This window comes from Heloderma suspectum, chromosome 11 (assembly GCF_057233095.1).
Source record: "Heloderma suspectum isolate Gila_16-S chromosome 11, 16-S_ref, whole genome shotgun sequence".
Lineage (NCBI taxonomy): Eukaryota > Metazoa > Chordata > Lepidosauria > Squamata > Helodermatidae > Heloderma > Heloderma suspectum.
Genome location: NC_139468.1, coordinates 15,269,583 through 15,292,319, shown reverse-complemented (window position 1 = coordinate 15,292,319; position 22,737 = coordinate 15,269,583). Strand labels below are relative to the sequence as shown.

Here is a 22,737-nt window from a genome sequence, read left to right as displayed (position 1 = left end):
AGTAGCAACATATGGCTGTGAGAGCTGGACTATAAGGAAGGTTGAGCACCGAAGAATTGATGCTTTCGAAATGTGGTGCTGGAGAAGACTCTTACGAGTCCCCTGGACTGCAAGAAGGTCAGATCAGTCGATCCTAAAGGAAATCAACCCTGAGTGCTCATTGGAAGGACAGATAATGAAGCTGAAGCTCAAATATTTTGGCCACCTAATGCGAAGAGAAAACTCTCTGGAAAAGACCCTGATGCTGGGAAAGATTGAAGGCAAAAGGAGAAGGGGATGGCAGAGGATGAGATGGCTAGATAGCATCACCGATGCAATGAATATGGACTTGAGCACGCTCCGGGAGAGAGTGGAGGACAGGAAGGCCTGGCATGCTATGGTCCATGGGGTCACGAAGAGTCGGACATGACTTAACGACTGAACAATAACAACTCATATGTTAGTTGATTAATCTATCCAGTGGGATCCCCCTTGCTACTTAACCCCTCACTGAGACCCTTGCACACCCCATCCCTCACCACTCACCTCCCTCAAGGGCTCACTCAGTTCTCCCAGGATGCTCTCCTCATCAAACATTTTGCCCTGGTAGCGGTGTTCATAGTAGTCATGGATTCTTTGGCGCATCTCAGCTGGGAGCTTGTGGAAGGACATGTACTGCTCCACTTGTTTGTACTGTATGGGAAGAAAGCAGAAAAGGAGATGTTAAATGAGAGATGCAAATGGAAGTATGATTAAGACATGCTACACATCTACCCTCCTGGCAGCATTCAGCCAGACTCGTTGCCTATTTAACCCAGTATTTTCTACTTGACTGGCAGCATCTCTCCAAGGTTTCAGGAAGACAGGACTATTTCATCACCTGCTACCTCATCCCTTTCTAACATGAGATGGCAAAGATAGAACCTGGCTCCTTCTGCATGTGGAGCAAGCATTGTGCCACTGAGTTATGGTCCCTCCTGGGACCTATGTCTGGCTCTAACTTGGTGGCCATTTCCAAACCTTGTGGTAGTGAGTTCCATAGATTAACCATGCACTGAATGAAGAGGTCTTTCCTTTTGTCTGCCCTGAATCTCTCACCATTCAGCTTCATTGGATGACCCCAAGTAATTGTACTATCAGAGAAGGAGAAAACCTCTCGCTAGCCACTTTCTCCACCTCAAACATACTTTTATACAGATGTTATCCTGTCCCCCCACCCCACAACTTATTCATCTTCTTTCTAAAGTAAAAAGCCCCAAACCTTGTAAATTGTCTTACACTTCTAGCATATGTGCATTGAGTTAGGGACCTGTGTACCATCTGTATCCGGTAGAGAAGCTGGGCAGTTCCAATGTGAAGAAATGCATATTTCGGAGGGTTTTTTGAAGAAAAAAAAATCCAGTGGGTTCTGTTTATTAGCTCCATTTCAATCCATGTAACAATGCACAACTACCAAATTGCATACTGGAAAATGCAGCACAGGGGGAAATGCGAACCATCTGGATCTGCTCCCCCCACACACACACACAGTCCTGCCCTCCTCACCCCCAGAACAAGGCCTCCATGTGGAGCTGACTTTCTAAAAAAGAGAGAAAAGGTCCCAAATCTGCCTGAAAGTCGTGACCTCAGTACACCTCTTCCCAGCTGCATGGAGGCTGGTTAGAATTATGCAGTGGTGTGTGATAGGCCCTTTGCACATGCCCAAGGGCACAAATGCAGCACAGATCTCTGCGTGATTAATTCAGAGAGTTAGCCAACAAAGACTCATTAGAATAGATGGATCTTGTTATGAACATTTCAAATGACCCACAGTTAAGCAGTAGCTTGGAAACCGAGTGCTGGCGCATGATTAAGTCCCAGCTCAAATTAAACCCTTGGAGTTTTTAAGTGTGTCATTTTTAAGCATTTAAAAGACTGATACATCTTTGAAACATAATCCTTAGTGCACCCTTTCCCAACCTGGTCCCCACTCCAGATGTTTTGGACAACAACTCCCAGCATTCTTGACCATTGGCCATGCTGGCTGGAGTGATGGGAATTGAAGTCCAAAACATCTCGGGGGGGGGGCACCAGGTTAGGAAAACTGCTCTTGTGGCTGCTTTTTAAATTATTATCAAAATAACAAAAGACAGGGAAACATTACGTGGAACTCTGTGCAAGATGTTGCCCTCGGTGCCCACAAGAGGAGAGAATGAAAGAGCACAGAAAACCACCCCTAGCAGTGCCTTCAGAGCAAAGGAACAAGTTCAATAGGACATATTTTCCTCCTGAGGGGGTTAAGTGGTTACTTTTATCATGGCTCCTTTTCCCGCTCTGCAAATTACTTATCTGCCATTAGGTGTTCTGTGCTGATCTTAATATGCCAAAGGCAACTAGCTGTCTAAGCTTTGGGGGAACACATTAATTTTCTTTAGGCTTTGCTATGCCAGATCTGGGCCAATTTGTATCGCGCTTCACTTTTTGACAACCAGTCGAAAGATAGGAATTTCGGCCACTGGGAAATCTGGTTCTTTTTTGGCTCGATGGAGTTCTGCAGTGTGTACGACTCACTTTGCATCTGCAAGTGAGCTGTGGGCTGTTCTTCGAAGTCTGTGAACTTTTTAATGCATGGGGGGGTTTTCTACAATTTGCACGCATTTGAGAGCAGTGTGTACATATTGTGGCCAAATTTGCGCAAATTACTGCCAAATGTGTGCATATTATGCCGGTCTGGCAGTAATTTGCACGGATTGCTCAGAAATTCATGTAAATTGCAGAACCCCCCCCCATGCAAAATTCCTGGAAAATCCATGAACTGGCCTGACTCGTTGCAGATCGAGTCAGGTGCCACAGCAGGAACCGAAACAAAGTCCAGGGAGCTGAGCCTAGGAAAATTCATCCAGCACCAATCCCCAAATGGATGTCTCAGACATCCCTAGCTGAAGGGGACTCAAGAAGGGTTTGCCAACCTGGTGCCCTCCAGAGGTCTTGGAGTACAACTCTCACAATCCCTGACTATTGGCCACACTGGCTCTGTAGTCCAAACCCTCTGCAGGGTCTAAGGCCCAAGTGGATTTATGGGTTTATTTATTTTATTTAAAATATTTCTCAGCTGCCTTTCAAAGCAAAAGCACTCCCAAGGTGATGTATGGCAATAAAACACATACAACCAATATGATATTAAAAGCGATCAAAACACAATAAAAACTGTAAACACATCCATAAAAACCAACAACAAACTCAACAATAAAACAGCAACAAAACCTGGAACAACAGCTATCTTGTTAGGAGAAGGCCAGAGTAAAATAATATGTTTTCAAGGTCTTTTTAAAAGTCTGCAATGGTGGAACATGGCAGACCCGCAATGGCAACTTGTTCCAGAGCTGTGGGGCCACTGCAGAGAAGGCCCTCTCCCGCGTGATCTCCCTCCTAACCTCACACAGATGGGAAAATCAGAAGGAGGGTACCTCTCCTGTTTTGCCCCACATGCTACTCTGCTTGACAGTGGCTCTCCAGGGTCTCCAGCAGAGGGACTTTTGCATCACCTGCTTTCTGCTCCTTTTTACCTGAAGATGCGGGGAATGAAACTGGGACCTCCTGCACACATAGGACGTGCTCTGACACAGAGGTATAGCCCTCCCCTGATCATGGGGCCTATGTGCATAGCCTGTATTTTAACATTACATCATCCAAAATGCACTGGGCAGTTCAAATGCATTCATAAAACTCCCATTTGGCACCTGTTTTAGCTTATTTATTTATTACATTTATATCCCAACTTTTTTCCTCTTCCAAGGAACCCAAGGCGGCTTACATGATCCTCTTCTCCATTTTTTCCTCAAAACACCCCTGTGAGGTAGCTGAGGCTGAAAGCCAGTGACTGTCCCCAAGTCACCCGGTGAGCTTCATGGCCTAGTGGGGACTAGAACCTGGATCTTCTGCCTCCCAGTTCAGCACTCTAGCCACTACACCATACTGGCTGTCTTATATCTTGACATTTTGCAGCATGTCTCGAGTCTCAGTCTAACACTACACCACACTGGCACTCACCTCCTCTCTCTCTCTCTCTCTCTCTCTCTCTAAGTGCCATTCTATGAAAGTGAGCAGAGCCACATGATCAGCACCTGGGCCTTAACTAAATTATCACTGGCTCCCGGCAGGAACAGGGCACAGAGTTAAAGTGTGAAAATTGGTGGGTGCAACAAACTGCAGTTTTGTGGGTGTGTTTGTTGTCCCTCTAACACAGGGGTGGGGAACCTACAGCCCTACGGATGTTGTTGGACTCCAACTCCCATCAACCCCAGCCAGCATGGCTAGGGATGATGGGAGTTGGAGTCCAGTGACATCTGGAGTGCGATAGGTTCCTCACCCCTGATTTAACACCAGTTCATGAAATAGAGTGACAGTTCTCTATTTGAAGGGCTTCCAGAGAACTGTCTTCTATTTGACAGCATCCTCTATTTGAAGGGGCATCCAGTACTATTCCAGTTTCAAGATAAAGAACATAAGAACTGTTGCCCATCAACAGCGAGCACCTGGACTGCAGGCTGAACAGGCAGGCATAAAGGTCACCTGGTCACAATCTTCTCCACTCATGCCATGGTACCGCATTTCTATATAAATTATAATTGTTTATAAATTTGTATCTATACATATACATTATCATAAGCAAATGTTATGTAAATCACTGCCCTGTGTTTTTGGTGCTCCATAAGTGGCCAATCCTACTTCTGAAGCATCTAATTGCCAACCTGTTCTTCTTGATTATATACTGTAAACACGAGTGTCACTCATCTGTGGCAAGGATGGCCTGAGCCGGCATGCTTCACATGCTCACCACTTGATGAGGGCAGAGGTTGGGGAGAATGGCTCAGTGTATTCACAGAGGCCCAACAGATGCTGGTGGAGTTTCCTGGAATTTCATGGCCCTTTGTCTCTAGCTGCTGACAGTTGAGAGAGCTGGAAACGTTCATAAATACTGCAGCAGATGACCAAAGTTGAATGGTTCACTGCTTTCCTGCTGGAGTCTGGTGGTGGGAAATCAGTTAGGCTGCTATTAACTAATACAGGATTGGGGAGATATTTTTCTGTTGAGGGTCAATTTTTTCAGGGGTAATCTGTCAGGGGCTGCATGTTGGCCAGAGTCATCCCTTTTTTTCTCTCTTTGTCACAACCCCTTCTCTCTCTCTGACACCCCTTCTCTCTCTCTCTCTCTCTCTCTCTCTCTTTTTGACACCCCTTCTCTCTCTCTCTCTCTCTCTGCCTCATTCTCTCTCTCTCTTTCTCCCCTCTTCCACCACACCCCGGATGCTGCTGGGTGAGGGACTGATCACTTGCTGAGGATTTTTGAAATTATTTATGTATCTGTTACATTTACTACTGCCCAACAGCTGAAGCTCTCTGGGTGGTTAGGCTGAGGACTGCAGATTGCCATCCCCTGAGCCCGCAAGCTCTGTTGTTGAAGCACCTCTTACGTGGAGCCACGTTGTTCTTGCTGCTGGATATGCCTTCAGGAGGGAGGGGAAGCCTGAGCTTCTGCCATCAGCCTGGATGGAAATGCACCATCTTCTGCAGTATTTTCAGGCATCATGGAGCATCTCAGCCTTGTTTTATCGGCACTCCTAAAAAATACTGTCTCCCTAAATGACCAGTTGGGCCACTTATCCAGTTAGGTGACCCCTGAGCACAAAACCATGCATCATATCATGGAGGCTACAAGAACAGACTGGCAGTAGGGTGTTCATGTGTCCTACTTGACAGAGGACAGTCCTCCACATAAGAACCAAAGAAGAGCCCTGCTGGATCAGACCAAGGGGCCATCTGGTTCAGCATTCTGTTCACACAGAAGCCAACCAGCTGCCCATGGGAAACCCACAAGCAGGACATGAGTGCAACAGCACCCTCCTGCCCATGTTCCCCAGCAACTGCTGTACATAGGCATACTGCCTCTGATGCTGGAGGCAGCATACAGCCATCAGGACTAGTAGCCACTGATGCCTTCTCCTCCATGTGTACCCCCTTTTAAAAGCATCCAAACTGGCGGCATCACTACATCTTGTGGTGGCTCTCTGCAGGTGTCCTCTGCTTGAAGTGTTGTCTGGTCCAGGTTTGGTTAAAAGCTAAAGAACCATAAGAAGAGAGAGCACAGCAGGGGCCTTGAGCTTCCCCATCCACAGTTAACACCTGGACAGCATCAGATTGTCAGATTTAATTGATCTGAGGAGTCCTCCCCACGCTGGTGACATAGATTGTATTTCTATTTAAATTCTAGTCATTATTTCAAAGAGGGCAATCCTATGCATATTTGGACAGAAACATTTCCTACAACTCCCAGCATTCCCCAGCCAGCATGGCAGGCTAGGGAATGCTGGGAGTTGTAGGATGTTTTTCCTGTCTAACATGCACAGGATTGCACCCCAAATCTGCATGTATGCCTATACATTTTATGCAAATCTGTATCCCTTTTTGTCCTCTTCTGTGGTGATGCACTTCCTTGTTAGCGATGATTTGAAGAGACCACCCTAACTGACAGCTGGGATGGGTTCGGCTGCTTTCATCTCTGCTCTGAATTTCAGGGAACTGAGAGCTAAAAACAAAACAAAACCTCAGCCTCCAAAAACACAGCAGGACTGGAACAAACCCCGTGCCGGTTAAGCACCATCATGCTTCCTGGTGCTTCTTCCTTGAACAGGCAGGCAGACTCCTGCAGATGCCCAAATGAGGACTGGCGGAACAGATTCGTGCGCGTTCCCCACTCCAAAGCAGTGATGGTCTCTGTAGCCTTAGGAGCTTCACAGGTATTTACTCTGCAATCTCACGTGACAACAGGTGCTCAAAGCACTCTTGGCAAAGCAGAAAGGGCCCAGAGGTGGTGGCAGCAGAGAGGAGGGGAAGAGGATTGAGAGAGCAGAAACTGATCTGGAAGAATATGGATATGGAAGAAACTGCTTTATGCTGTGACAGTCTCTTGGTCAGTCTATCCCAGTACTGCATGGATGGGCAACTTATGGCCTTCCAGATGTTTTGCCCTACAGCTCCCATCAGCCCTTGCCAGCATAGCCAGTGGTGAGGAATCATGGGAGTAGTAGGCCAAAACATCTGGAGGGCCACATTGCCCATCCCTGTAGTACTGGCAGTGGCTCTCCAGGGTTTCAGGAAGACTCCTTCCCCCCCCCGGGCCACTACCTGGCATCTTTTCCCTGGAGCCAGTGACACTGCCCTCCACCATGCACTTCACATGGCACATAGCTGAACTATGGAACTTGCTACCACAAGATGTCATGATGGCCACCAATCTGGATGGCTTTAAAAAGGGGTTAGACAAATTTCTGGAGGAGAAGGCTACCCATGGCTGCTAGTCCTGATGGCTACATGCTACCTCCAGTCCCGGAAGCAGTGAGCCTATTCCTGTTGTTGTTGTTGTTGTTATTATTATTATTAACATTTCTAAACAGCCCCAGAGCCGAAGCTCTCTGGGCGGTTTACAAAGGTTAAAACATTAAAAGTACAATATGCAAAATTTAAAATATAAAAACACACACAGACCGCATACACAAAGACAACATAGATCTAAAAACAACTTTGAGCAATCAGCCAAGCCATAAAACAAATCCAGGATCAATTAAAACTCATCACATGCTGCCAAATGCCTTGGCCGGGTGCTGAGAAGTTAATAATGATGGTGCCAGGCGGGCCTCATCGGGGGGGCCACCACTGGCCCTCTCCCTTGTTGCACCATTCCCTCTTCCTTTTTTCTGCCACTGATGCTTCACATTCTGATTGGCCCACTCTGCTACAAGCCCGTTGAAAGTCACACAGCTCTGCTTAAAATATATTCCCTGTAGATTTGACTGAAGGGTCAAACTGCGAAGAACCAAAAGTCCTCGTTCCAAGCAACTGCCCTTCAAGCTCCAGCAAGGCTGGAAGTAAATATTCATTCATTTTTTAGGCCATCTCTTGCTCCCATTGTCTCCAACAGGAAATGGAATGATCTCTCTCTTCTTTCGGCTCTCTATCTCCAGGGTAGCTACCCTGGAGAAATGCATTTCTCTGAAAATCATCCACAGATGGATCTTATGAAGCACCATGCAAGGGTGATGCTTATGCTTAAAAGATCCCTCCCACAAACCACAGGGTTGGACCCACACAGGACTGTGTTAGCATCATGCCCATTCTTAAGTAGTTGGCCTTCGTTAAATCCTGGCCTCCTCCTCCACCTCCTTCAGCTTCCCCTGATCTCTGTCTCCCAGGAATTCAGCCATTGCCTTTATTGACCGGAATCTAACACACGAAGGCAGGCTCTTCTGCTTACTGCAAAGCTGGATCAAAATGGAAAACCAGTTCCCTATTGCTGTATAAGCCATTCAGGCCTATGGGACAAATCTGGCAAACCTGGGGTCCCAATTCGTCCTTCCGTGGCTTCTCAGATGGCCATGCCCCTTCCATGGCCCAGTCCCTTTCCCATGCCCATCGACTGGTGGTTTCCTGGCTCTTTGCCATCTTCCCCCCACCACAGCCCCATTCTAAAGGGTTGAAATGCCCCTCCTAAGGCTTAGTTACTGGCAGTATAAGGTTTAAGCTGAAATATGCTGGTAATTTTGGCCCTGCCCCTTTTGCCTTTGGCCTCTCCCACCAATTGAATGTGGCCCAGAAGAGCTTTTCTGTGATGGAATTTGGCCCTAGGGATGAAAGAGGTTCAACACTCCTGACACAGTGGTATTCCTATTCTCAAGGAGACGTATTGGCTCCCAGTTTGTTTTCAGGCACAAGTCAAAGTCCTATTTTTGACTTCTGAAGCCCAAAATGTAGCCCTCCATTGTACTCCTTCTGGCACCAGGTGAAGACCTTTTTATTCTCCCAGTATTTTAGCATTTTAGCTTCCTAGTCTTTCAGCTCTGGTGTTTTAAATTTGTATTTTAAATCTCTGCATTGGTTCTAGGTTTTATTCTGGTTGTACTGTTTCTATTGTGGTTTTAAGCTTTCATATTTGATATTGTTTTATGCTGCACTTGGCTTTAATTTTTGTGAATGGCCCAGAGGGCTTCAGCTATGGGGTGGTATAGAAAATAAATAAATAAATGGGCTGGGACTAGAAGGATTATTTGCTTCTACATGAACTTGCCTAGCAGTTGACATCATCACTGGAGATCCTTCTTTTGTCACCATCATCTGCAGAGATTAGCTGGTTGGCTACAAGAGAGAGGGCATTTTCTATGGCTCTGCCCTGATTGTGGGATTCCCTCCCAGGGAATACCTGCCAGGTGCCAGGCAAAGTCTGTCTTCTTTATTTGGACTTTTAGTAGGTAATTGATTTGATGAGTTGGTCCATCTGTTGCTGACTTTTTAACTGCTGCTTTTATTGTCATCTATGTTATCAATCTGTATCTATTGTTTTCTGATCTTATTCCTGTGTTATATATTTTTTATTATCCTGATATTTTTATGAGAGGCCATTAAGCCACTTTAAATGCCAATTATGGCAGAAAGACGGCATACAATCTTTAAAATACATAAATAAATTGAAGAAAAAAAGAGAATGGAAGGAAGGAAGGAAGGAAGGAAGGAAGGAAGGAAGGAAGGAAGGAAAGACTATTCACTTGGTATCTGATAGGGATGAATATTCAATGCACAAAATTGCTAAGCTTGCACTAGCAACCCAAAGAGTTTGGCATACATTCATCTTGCAAAATGTTGTAAGTTGCAGGGGATCACCTGTAAACTCTCATTCTGCTCTCTTCCTTTTTGTGCCCTCAATGTCCTGAACCATATTCAGAATGTGTCCTCCCAATGTTTGCAACCATTTTTAGCAAATACACCTGACTTGAGTGCTCTTTATGCTAATAACATGATTGCCATGACAAAAACACCACCATGTAATAAGCAGAAGACTGGATCCAGAGGGGCTGTTCTGCACATGGAAGATACGCACTAGAATGCTGCGCACTGAAACTGTAGCAGCCATATCGGGGGTCAGACTAAGTAGCCTCATGCAGTATCATGCTTCATGTTCTTGCTGAGCTCTTTCTCCCTTGAATATATTGTTGTAAGCTGACGAGACACAGGAATTCCTTATCTTGTCAAAGGTCATACAATTGTATATCTTGTTCTCTGCTGTTCTCTTCTGTTCTCTCCTTATCATGGCTACCCTATAACCCAGTTCTTGTATTATAAACAATGGTGCTAAAAGAAGAAATGTTGAGGACTGCAACCCCACGCGGGAGGGGGAGGAGGAGCCGTTTCATATGTGTCACAATGTCTATAAAAACAATGTGCTGATGTATTTCGGGGCTTCTGGCTCTTTGGAAATGATTCCAGCCTTAAGCCCGCACGTTAAATAAAGAATCTCTTTTTCCTTCACTCCGTGGTCTCTCTGACTCTGGGTTCTGCAACAAAACTAAATCTAAAGAGGCCCTTCCACTAGTGCAAGAGCCTGCACAGATGCATGCAGAAGCAGAGACACGAGGACTGTTTTAGCACTGTGAGATCTCTTGCACAAGGTTTTGCAGAACAGTGCTAGCAGCTATTTTCCTTCTGCTTGTGGTCCTTTGGATCCAGCCCATTATGTTCAAAAAATATTTCTCTCTCTCTCTCTCAAGCACGCACACATGCCTGCACACTTTCTCTCATTTGATTCTTGTCATCCTCGTGTTCCTCCAATTACTTTTACCCACCTTTCACTTTCCTACATGCCATCCCAAAATTAAAAAGTCATGTCCCTGCCCAGTAGGGTGGCCAACTTTACAGATGACAGTCCTCTCTTTGAAGGGCAGTCAGAGGACAGTCCTCTGTTTGAAGTTGTCCTCTATTTCAGCCTCCCCCAAACTGCTGCCTTCCAGATGTTTGGACTACAACTCCCAGCATTCCTGACCATGGGCTGTGCTGGCTGGGAGATGATGGGAGTTATAATCCAACAGTGCTGGAGGGCAGCAGTTTGGGAAAGGCTGTTCTACATGCAATGCACGGTGTGCAATGCACGTAAATGCTCAGCTATGGTCCCTCCACAAGGCACTGGGGGAAATTCTACCAGTTAAGCTGCAGAGCATCTGATTGCCCCAGCCTTTCCCAACCAGGTGCTCTCCAAATGTTTGTACTACAACTCCCAGAATCCCTGACCATTGGCCATGCTGGCTGGGGCTGATGGGAATTAATGTCCACAACATCTGGAGACAACCAGGTTGGGGAAGGCTGGATTACACCAAACCAGAAAAAGCCCCCACATGGCCACAAATCAGTCAGAAACTCCCCCTCCAGAAGCTCAGACTGGGCTAAACTGGACATGACACAGTATGGATGAGGCAAACATCATCAAAAAGCAGAGGCACACAGACGAAACGTGCACACATAACACCAGTCTTCTCCCCACCAGAATTCTATGCATCAGAATCTGCAAGCCACTGCCCCCACCCCAACGTGACACTCCAGACATGGCTAACACCCCCCAGAGAAGCCATCACAATGGAAGGGGCTCAGTGTGATCAAGCACCTGCTTTGCATGCAGAAGGCCCCAGGTTCGATCCCCGGCTTCTCCAGGTAGGGCGAGGAAAGAATCCTTCCTGAAACCCTGGAGAGCTGCTGCCAATCAGTGTCAACAATACTGGACTAGATGGATCCAGGTTCTGACTCAGTATAAGGCAGTGTCCTGTGTTCTATGTTCCTACGAATGGTCACTGAAATGCATATGATCAGGGCCAAGCACAATACTTCTGTTTCTCTTTATCAAGGATTGGGGGGGTGGGTAAATAGTATATATAAGGGCAGGCTTTCTGGTAATCCATCACGGCTGGCTTTGAGTCTGAATGAAGTTGCCGAAGCCCCACGAGGGGTAGCTCCAGCACAGCACCCTAAGCAGTGACACTGGTAACCTTAATTAGGCTTTTGATCCCAAGGGGTTTGCCTCAAATGAAAAATGCAGAAGGGATTCCACAGTTGCCAGAATGAGCCAAACAAACAAAAATCAATAATTTGGGACCCCACCGCCACCACTCATTGCCGCTGTATTTGAGACTTTGATATGTTTGCAGCCATGTTTCAAGCTCTCTTCCAGCAAACATGATGCCCTCAAACCTGTTTCAGGAACACGCACACATCACGGCACAATCCTGAGGGTTGTGTCCTGGGTACTCGCAAGCCCCCAAACGTGGGGGCTTTTGAGTATCGTATGCAGAGCGGGAGGTGCCTTGCGCCTCCCCCTCTGCATTTTAGCTAGAGAGGCAATTTCGCCCATCTAGTAGAGGCTTTGGGAAGGGGGACGGGGAGGGAAGGAGGCTGGGGAGGCCAAAGGAAAGATCCTAGGACTTCCACCCTGGTCTTCTCCGCTCCTCCGGTAATGCCCCCTTCTCCCCGTCTCCACGCTCCATTCTGCAGGCGCAGAGAGGCAGCCAACATAGTTCTCTCTGCACTAGCTAGAAGGGGATGGGGGTGGGGAGCACGGGTTCCTGGCTCCAAGCGTGGGGCCCTGTCTCTGAGCTTGGAGCCAGGAAACTGAAAAATCCCATGTCCCCTAGATGCTCTCTAGGGGACATAGGGCTGCTCCCTAATTCACATTTTCATGATTATATCACCCTGCACAAACTGTAGGTCTTGGAAAGTCTGTGAACGTTCTGGGTGCTTAAACCCAAAAAATAATTTTGTGATCAGTCTTTCTAGTCCTTGTCACCCAAACATATTCCAGAAAAAGTTCCAGTGCCCTAAATCAAATGCCAGAGGGACAGCCGTGTTAGCTGTGTTAGATGCATCTGATGAAGTGTCCAGTGGCCACAGAAACTCATGCCAGAATAAACATGCTAGTCTTTAAAGTGTGACAAGACTCTTGGTTGTTTCTAAATCAAATGTGACCTGACTTAATTATTTTGAAACTGCCCAATTTGGCTAGCATTGTGTGGCATTTTGAAGAAACAGGGAAATAAAACTCTATAGAAAAATACAGCAGTGGAAAATTTTCTGGCGGGGGTGGGGGGAATCATTCTGGAGATTTGTTCCTGGAAAATCTTCTTCCTCACGTCATCATGCCGATGACACTGACATCACCAGACTGCTGCTATGTTACTTCTTTTAAGATCAGCTACAACAAGCACCCACTAAACTCCTTTCCCCACGCACTTGTTCCGTGACTTTCTCTGTGCAGAGAAAGGGATCCCTATGATATCAGGGTTTGGGTGGGGCTGGAGAAAGGGTTTCAGGAGGGAAAGACTTCAGGAAAGGCCCACCCCCTGACAGCATCCGGCCCCCAGAGAGAGAGCCAGTAGGTAATCTGGTCCGCGAGGATGGAACAGCTCCCTACACCTCTGCTCAAAGGTCCTTTTGAAAGCACTTTGGAAGAATGAGAAAAGGTCCACCTTCTCATCCCTTTGTAACCCTCTTGATGGTGTGGACCAAAGGGTGTTCAAAATGCATGACAAGGAACAATGCGCCCCTGCCAAGTGCCCTTGCCCCACAACGTCTCTTTATTTGTGGGATGAGCCAGTTTCTGAATAACCCCGCAGTCCTCAAAGCAGAGTGCTTACCTTCTCCTGGTACTGTCGGCGAGAGGAATCCAAAGACTGGATGAGGGCCGTGGCGTGGCCGATGAACATGGCATAGCAGGTGGCACCCACGATCATGCTCAGCATTGTGAGCCACACGTCAGACATGCCCACTGGGGCTTGCTGCCCATATCCGATGCACAGCATGTGGCTCATGGCCTTGAACAGCGCATAGGAATACTGCTTCCCCCAGGAGTCATTCTAAAGAGACAGACAGACAAAGAGTTACAGGACACAAGGTGGACAGTGCTGGGGAGAGCTGCTGTGAGACAGATTTGTGAGTAGCTTTACCACATCCAGTCCTGTGGATTTTTGTGTCATTGGTGCTCCCCACCGAAGCGGCCATTGCTGGTAAAATGCTCGCCAGTTCCGAGCCGCTCTCTCGGTACTTGTAAACACGTTGCTAGAAATTACAACCTGGAATACTTGGCAAATGCCAGGGCCCCTGGCAGGGGCCACTGCTAATGCCTGCCCACCTTAATGTGTTTTTCCAGGCAGCTGGAGCTATCTACCCTTTTAACTTCCCACAATGCCTCTGACTAGCATCACACTGGGGGACTGAGGGAACTTGAAAGGGTGGCTAGACCCATCTGCCTCCCACGGGCACTGCAGCCAGGTAGCATGGGCCCAGTGGGGTCCATGAGCCATGGTGGGGCCCACGGAGAACATTTTGCCCAGCCCCTCCCCTCAGAACTGGAGCTGGCCCTGCTGGAAATTCACTCTTTGGACAAGCACCTGTATTTGGGGTGAGGAGCCCATGCAGACTAAAAACAGAAAACCAAGCAGGCCTTTGCACACAGTGTAGGTATACACAAACATGTCCGTGCAGACAGATATGCAGACAGACACACACATACACACAAACAATCCAACAGCCTGCAGCCTTGCCATGTGCCTGGTATCTATTGCACCTTATTTATGCTATCCGTTGCACCATCTATCGCACACGATCACCATTCAAGTTCATAATCAAGTGGATCTGTCCTCCAGGAGTCTTTCCTCCATGGAAGGGCATTTTCTAAACATCCGGCACTTTCCCTTCCTGATTAAATTTAATCAACAAGCATTTCCCCGCCCTCCTGCCACACACACATTGCTGGGGCACATTCTCCTAAACCATTCAGTGTGGATCTGTTAATCTTCATATGTATTAACTACCCTTTTGCTCACATGATGATAATGACTAAAAGATGGCAAAGGGAGGTGGGTGTTGATCACGCTGGCCTCACAGTTAGGCCAATGAGTATTTTGTATTCCAGATTAATTCCTCTGATCAAATAATGATGAATGAATCTTCTCTCTTGAAACCTAAGATGGTAGTAAGGTGGCCAGGTGACCTTCTTTGCAAAGGACAGTACTTTGTCTTCTCCACTTGGGTGAATAGAAGTATCCTACTTCTATTTAAATTGCAGTCATTATTTCTGTATTTGCATCTATACCTATAAGTTAGCATAGTCAAATGTTATGCAGATCACTGCCCTCTTTTGTCCTTTTGTTGACAAGACATTTCCTCTTTTTTGTTGATGCCACCCTGGATGGAATCCCTTATACAAAGATAAATATGCAGCAGGTATATAACACCACATCAAAGCTTAGAAACCAACTAACGGCACAGGGATACTTAAATTCACAGCAATCAGTTGCTGGCTTTTATAACTAAGGGCACAATCCTATGCACATTTAGAAAGAAAAAATTCCTAAAACTCCCAGCGTTCCCCAGCCAGCTATGGTGGTTGGGGAATGCTTGGACTTTTTCTGTCTAAACATAAACACTGACAATCCATATTTTTAAAAGCCTGTTACCACCAACAGTCCACTTTTTAAAAAGTCAACTTTTTTTTAAAAAGTCCACTTTTTTTAAAAGTCCACTTTTAAAAGTCCACTTTTTAAAAGTCCACTTTTTAAAAGTCCACTTTTTAAAAAGTCAACCATACCCTGGAGTATGCTGGATATTCTCCAGTTTCAGTTTCTGGATCACAAATAGTCATTTTGGTAGGAAGGGGGTCCCCCCTGCACACACACAAGTTATGTTTGCCATAATTGTTTCCTTTGGATGCAATTGCTTTAGCAATATTCCCACCCCCCACCCCAGCTACTGCTTCGTTATTCTCCTTTCTGAATCAGGCACATGGGTGATCCCAGTATGAATTACCACAAAAGAGGAGATGTATCACCAAAAAAGAGGACAAAAGATTGTTCCAATTTGCATAAAAATTTGCATATGCTGATTTATATGCATAGATGCAAATTAGAAATAATTATTAGGTAGAAATACAGTACATCTCACCGCAGTGTGGAAGACTGTGACCAGGTGACCTGTGTGCCTTGTTCAGCCTGCTATGCAGGTGGTGTTGATGGGGAGCTTCAAGGCCCCTGAGCTCTTGCTTTTGAGTTTGAGAATGGTATTTTGTCTTTAAACGGGACTTGGACTGGACAGCCCTTCAAACAGAGGACACCTTCAGACAGAGAACTGTCCTTTGGCAGCCCTACAAACAGAGGACTGTCCTCTGTAAACAGGACACATGGCCACCCTAGGTTCCAGTCCACCAGAGAGCATGTAGCGAACTGGATGACATCATGTTACGTAGCTGGATCTGGCTATGTGACAATATCCCTAAGGGCAAATGAGGATAATTGAGAGTGAAGGTAATGCTTCCTAGATTCATCACATGGGTGATTCCACCATATCAGGGTGCCTGATGATGTCACTGGGGGAAGTGAAGGTAACTGAGAGTGAGAGCAAGAGAAGGCAATATAAATGAATAGTTGAACATTTCCGGAAGGTATAATGATCATCCACCCTTTTAGGGTTCTTTTAAGGCTGAGGGTAAGTCAAACTGTAAACCAGTCACGCTTCTTTCTTTCACTAGGATACTAATAGGAAGGGAGGAGAAGGAGGAGGAGGAGAAAGGAACCTACAGAGCAATCCTATGTGTGTGAGGATGATCCACCACTTCCAAACCCTTATGGCCTGAGTGGGAGGGTGGTGGCGGCGGCTTGTTTCCTCCCTCCACACACTCCCAGCATTTTGCAATTACTATTTTCAATCTGGTGGGTCCAGGGCTGCCTGCAACCTGCCCCCAGAATGACCTGCTTGGGCCCCTTCTGCTGGTGGCAACACCCATCGAGCTTTCTGCAGGTCTCCCAGGAGCCTCCAGGGCTGATATTCTGCCTTGCCGGTGGAGCTCCTCTTCACCGTCAGAGGGGCACTTCCAGGAAATGCTCCCCCCCTCAACCAGTCTCCAGCAGGGCCTGGCTCTGCTAGGCAGAATATTCATCTTAAGCAGAGCACTCCTACCTACCCAGGACAGTTGATATTTCCCCCATTTCATCTACATTTGCACCTTGAGTGACAAAGAACCAATATCACCTCTCATTAAAGTATTCAAGCTGAGTGGAAGTTTCAGTCCTAGATATCTTACGCCCTTGTTCTTCCACTCCGCCTGACATGAAACCAACCTACTATGCAGAGTGTCCTTGCGAAGATACAAGAATAGCACTGAAAAGTGCAACAGAACCAAGGGGGAAGAACAAATAACATGAATACACAGAGCTCTTTGAGCACAGGGGACTGAAAAATAACCTCACCATGACATTCATACCCATTATCCTCATAGGTCAGGCATCTGGATGCCCTCCATATTTGGAGACTACAACTCCCATCAGCCCAAGCCAACATGTCCCAATAGTCAGCAATGATGGGAGCTGAGGTCCAAATAGGGTGGCCAGTTACACATCGTCAAAAAAGTGGGCAGGCAGCAAAATAGGACTCCAAAAAAATAGGACTACCAAAAAAAGGACTCCAAAAAATAGTCCTACAAATAGGACTACAAAAAATCTCACCATAGTGGGGAAGACCTGGTAATGTGTGTGCTTGATGCGCAGCCTGCACTCCAGGGGCTACAAAGTGTGGGTGGGCCACTTCAAGCCCCCTGCTCTGCTCTCTTCTTAGGGCTCTTTATCTTTAAACCTGACTTGGACCAGACAGCCATTCAAATAAAGGAGGCCTTCAAACAGATGACCATCCTCTGTAAAGTAAGACACATGGCCATCCTAAGTACAAAACATCTGGAAGGCACCAGAGGTGGCCACAGACTGAAGAAAGACCAATGGGAGGGCATTCGAGGCAAGGCTCCCAGCTGCTGTTGGGGGCTAGTGAAGCAGGGCCTTCCACAGATCCCTGCCAACAAGAGGTGTCAAGTGTTTTAGTTTTGCTCTGTGGACTTTTGTCTCCTCAGGTGTGGAGTGACGGGCCTGCCTACGCCAACCTGGCACTGCCCAGACACTTTGGACTACAATTCCCATAATCCCTGACCATTCACCAGGTAGGCTGGGCTGATGGGAGTTTTAGTCCAAAACATCTGGGGGGCACCAGGTTTGGGGAAGCCTGGTCTCAGCCTTCAATGCTGCTGTCATCCATGCACAGGATGCTGCACGGCTGAAGCTCCCATTTTCCTTGGCATCCCAGTGGGTGGCACTGGGTGCATGTGACCACACAGTGGTCACTGACATTAGAGGAAGACCGTAGCTCAGTGGTAGAGCACTTGCTTTGCGCGCAGAAGGCCCCTTCAATCCCTGGCTCTGCCTCTTAGAAGGTGCAGGTGGCAAGTGACAGGAAAGTCTCTCTGATGGAGATCCTGGGAAACCACTGCTGGGGCAAGCAGAGGACGCTGGGCTAGATGGACCAACAGTCTGACCTCATAAAAGGCAACTTCCTATGCTCCCACTATCTCCTTCCTCTGAGGAAAGCACCTTGGCCTCACAATTAGGGATGTACAGACTGTGTAAAACTATTACATCTGCGTTTCACGGATTGTCATGTGTTTTTCGTTCCACTGTCTGCTCATTGGTGGAATTTGTTTTTTTTTAAGTTTCCAAATTGCGCAAATTTCCACTTGCAAAAATGCACAAATCCCCCCCAAATGTGCATTTTCATGCTTTAGCCTATGGGGGAAGGGCGCATTTTCAACTTTTAAAATTTGTTTGCATATTTTTCTATTGCTACATTTGCACAAAATTCAGGAAAGTTAGAAAAGCAGTCTGGAAGCCCACGGAATCTGGCTGACTGACAAAAAAGCCAATCTGCTGTGGAATCCACAGGTCAGATTCATACAAATCTTAACTCATTTGATTCCATTGCAGATTTCTCTGACATCCCTACTCACAACCCCAGTTCCAACCTACTGCCTATTGGGGAAGTTGACCTCCATGACCTTTATGATCATCCTACTAAGCCACCCCTCTGGATGTGTTGGGCTAGAACTCCCATCAGCCCCAAGCAGCTCTCAACATGGTGAGCCGTGTAACTCATGTGCCACGCAAGCCTGTGTGATGTGTCAAGGCAGAGCTGCAACTCTCTTTCACCCTGCTGCCAGGCCTCCTCTCTCACCAGCACCAGTGGAAAGTTACTGGGATGTTTGCCCCAGCCGCTGGCTGTGCCATCACATCATCTCGCAACACCAGGCAGGTCAAGCAAGGTTTGGTCCCTCGGAGATGGTGTCTGTGCCATTCAGGCAGGTCATCAAACGGACAAAGCCTCAGGGTTGGGTTACCCTGTGAACAGCCTGTTCCGACAGGCACAATTGCTCCGATTCACTGAATGGACAAGCCAACAAAAGGTAAACACACACACAACTTCCGTGCATCACAAAGAGACAGCTCTCACTAGGTGCCAAACTGTCTAGGATAACTTTGCGGACAAAGGGTTGGGGGAAAGCAATCCAGGTTTGCTCTCCATTGCCACCAAGATGCCATGGAAGAATTTGGTTTCCACTTCTGGGGCCTTCAGCAGTTTCCATCCAAGTGCCCTATTAAAGAGAGAAGTGGAGTGGAGCCAATGGCTGATGAGACCATTCCAAGGCACAGGACAGGATTCCAGTGGGGCTGGAATGACACAAGCGTCAAGTCCTTACGAGGCTGGTGGTGTGTGGCAGAGAAGGGTCATTCTCTCTCACCCTCACCCCCCAGAAAAGGAGAAACTCAAGGAGAACAAGTGTATTTATTTATTTATTTATTTATTTATTTATTTATTTATTTTTTGAAGAGCGGTGCTACGGCTCAAATGCATCTGGAAGTCAAGTCCATAATGCCATCAGGGTGGGATGGTGGGGCTGGAGTGCAAGGCCCCACTCAGTAGAACAAGCAGTGCAGTCCCCCAAGGCAGCAGGGCTGGCTCACCACGTTTCACATTAAGTGGTTTGTGTTATCATCTAATGCAGGGATAGGCAACACACACACACCCATCCCCAAAATCATGTGTGTAGTGGTAGTTTCTTGCTTTTTTAAAGTCAGCCATAATGGCTACAGAGGGAGCACAAAAGATCAAAATTACTTGTTTGCAAGCAAATGTCGACCCTTTTAGAGCTCTGTAGGGACCAGTTTCCAAAGATCCCCCTCAAGTCCAGAGTTCCTCCCGCCCCCATGTAAGGCCATTAAGTCACAAGTTTTAAAGTTTTAGATTGAAATGCACCACTGAGTTAAGCCGTGCCCTTTGACTCCAGTGCCTGTGTCTCTGAAGCCCAGACATGGGCATGGTGAGCCCTGTCATTGGATGGTGCAGAAATGAACTCTACATACAAAGTAAACTCCGCACTTGTGTAGAAAGTGCTCTACACCCTCTTCAGTTTTGGTTTCGTGTAACTGGCACAATATTTAAATGGCCTTTGTGTGGCCCAGCATCTTCGCTGGGTTTCGTTTTATTTATCTGTAATAATTAAGGAGGATGGGTGTCTGTCTGTCCACCAGAGCCATAGTGCCAGGCCTATAAGACACCTGAAAGTTGGCCTGACACCTGAAATATATATTAAGGGGACCCTAGAGGTGTGAATCCCAGGGGTATTTTTTTGTAAAGCCATTTATTATTTTTAATTAATTTAAATGTGTCCATATTATTATTATTATTATTATTTAATTTATTAATCGCCCATCTGGCTGGTCACCCAGCCACTCTGGGCGATGTACAACATACAATAAAACAATAAAATTCTACAATAAAAACATTTTCTAAAATACCCTAACCCACCCCAAATGCCTGCCTGAACAGCCACGTTTTTAATGCACGACGGAAGCTCATTAAAGAGGGGGCATGACGGAGTTCCCTAGGGAGGGAGTTCCACAGAGTGGGGGCCACTACAGAAAAGGCCCTCTCCCTCATCCCCACCAGTCTAGCTGTCCTGGCTGATGGGACAGAGAGAAGGCCATCCGAGGCTGATCTTGTTAAGCGGCCTGTCTGGTGCTGCTGGAGGCGCTCCTTAAGATAGGCTGGGCCGGAACCATATAGGGTTTTAAAGGTCAAAACCAACACCTTGAATTTGGCCCGGAAAACAACTGGTAACCAGTGCAACTCCTTCAGCACTGGAGTGATGTGATCTCGCCGGCGGCTGCCTTTAATCAGGCGAGCCACCCCATTCTGTACCAGCTGCAGCTTCCGAACCGTCTTCAAGGGTAACCCCACGTAGAGCGCATTACAGTAGTCTAAACGAGAGGAGACCAGGGCATGTACTACCGATGGGAGCAGATGGTCGGGAAGGAAGGGGCGCAGCCGTCGTATCAGATGGAGTTGATACAGCGCTGTCTGGCTCACAGCTGACACCTGAGCCTCCATGGACAGCTGGGAGTCCAAAATGACCCCCAGGCTGCGGACCTGGTGTTTCAAGGGTAGCCGTACCCCATTCAACACCAGGTCAACATCCCCTAGCCTCCTCTTGTCTCCCACCAAAAGTACCTCGGTCTTGTCAGGGTTCAGCTTTAGCCTATTCCTCCCCATCCAGCCACTCACCGTCTCCAGACATTTGGACAGGGATTCTACGGCCAACCTTCGTGAAGATTTGAATGAGAGGTAGAGCTGCGTGTCATCCACACATTGATGACACTGCACCCCAAACCTCCTGATGATAGCCCCCAGCAGCTTCACATAGATGTTAAATAGCATCGGGGAGAGGATGGAACCCTGTGGCACCCCACAAGTAAGTGGCCACGGGTCCGAAACCTCCTCTCCCAGTGCTACCCTCTGGTAGCTGCCGGAGAGGAAGGACCGGAACCACCGCAATACAGTGTCTCCAATGCCCAACCCCTCCAGGCGGTCCAGGAGGACACCGTGGTCAACGGTATCAAAAGCCACTGAGAGGTCGAGGAGAACAAGCAAGGAGCATTCACCCCTATCCAGAGCCCTCCTCATATCATCTACCAAGGCCATTTCTGTCCCATGCCCAAGCCTGAAGCCCGACTGAAATGGGTCTAGATAATCGGTTTCTTCCAAGTGTGCCTTCAACTGCACCGCCACCACCCGCTCAATCACCTTGCCCAAAAATGGCAGATTTGAGACTGGGCGAAAGTTGTTCAGAACTTGAGGATCCAAGGAGGGCTTCTTTAAGAGCGGTCTTATCACTGCCTCCTTGAGGGCTGATGGCATCACTCCCTCCTCAAGGGAGGCGTTCACCACCGCCCTGATCCCCTCACCCAGTCTCTCTCTGCAGCCCATAATGAGCCACGATGGGCAAGGATCAAGTAAGCAGGTGGTCGGCCTTACAGATGAAAGCACCTTGTCCACTTCATCAGGAGGAAGAAGCTGGAACCGATCCCACAAAACCAGTTTGCCACAGGCCGCCTCTTGCTCACTAACTGTATCCACAGCGTGCAGAGTAACACACCTAATCTGATCAATTTTATCTGCAAAGTGCCTTGCCAAGGCCTCACAGGAGGCCTTAGAATGTTCCAGTGGTTCCGGAGCCACAGGACCGACCAGGCTCCGGACCACTTGGAACAGCCTCCTGGGACAGCACTCTGCAGACACAATGGAGGCAGCATAATATTCCTTTTTTGCTGCCCTCACCGCCACGTGATAGGCTGAAGATACAGCTCTAGCCCGTGTCTGATTGTCTTTGGAGCGAGACTTCCGCCACCGGTGCTCTAGCCGTCTCACCTCCTGTTTCAGAGCTCGTAACTGCGGATTGAACCATGGTGCAGTCCGAGCCCTGTTCAGGGGGAGAGGGCGTTTCGGAGCCACCTGATCTAATGCCCCAGTGATTGCGGCATTCCAGCCACCCACCAGGGTCTCGACCGAGTGGCCGTTGGCGTGCCCCAGAGAATCCCCAAGCGCATTCAGGAATCCATTTGGATCCATAAGACGCCTGGGGCAGACCATTTTAATGGATCCTCCACCCCTGCGGAGAGGTTGTGGAACCGAGAAGTCCAGCGTCACCAGATAGTGATCTGACCATGACAAGGGGGTTGTGGATATACCCCCAACTTCCAGATCACT

At 47.6% G+C, this 22,737-nt stretch overlaps 1 protein-coding gene across 1 annotated transcript in view; it reads right to left on the bottom strand.

The window, feature by feature from the left end:
- Window positions 1-22,737, bottom strand: part of HCN4 (hyperpolarization activated cyclic nucleotide gated potassium channel 4) — a 160,934-nt gene that overhangs the window by 14,017 nt on the left and 124,180 nt on the right. Inside the window, exons 4-5 of the mRNA XM_084816417.1 lie at window positions 13,461-13,679; window positions 526-672 (exon numbers count right to left, since the gene is read on the bottom strand). Coding sequence (XP_084672543.1) covers window positions 526-672; window positions 13,461-13,679 — 366 coding nt within the window. The remainder of the gene's footprint in view (window positions 1-525; window positions 673-13,460; window positions 13,680-22,737) is intronic.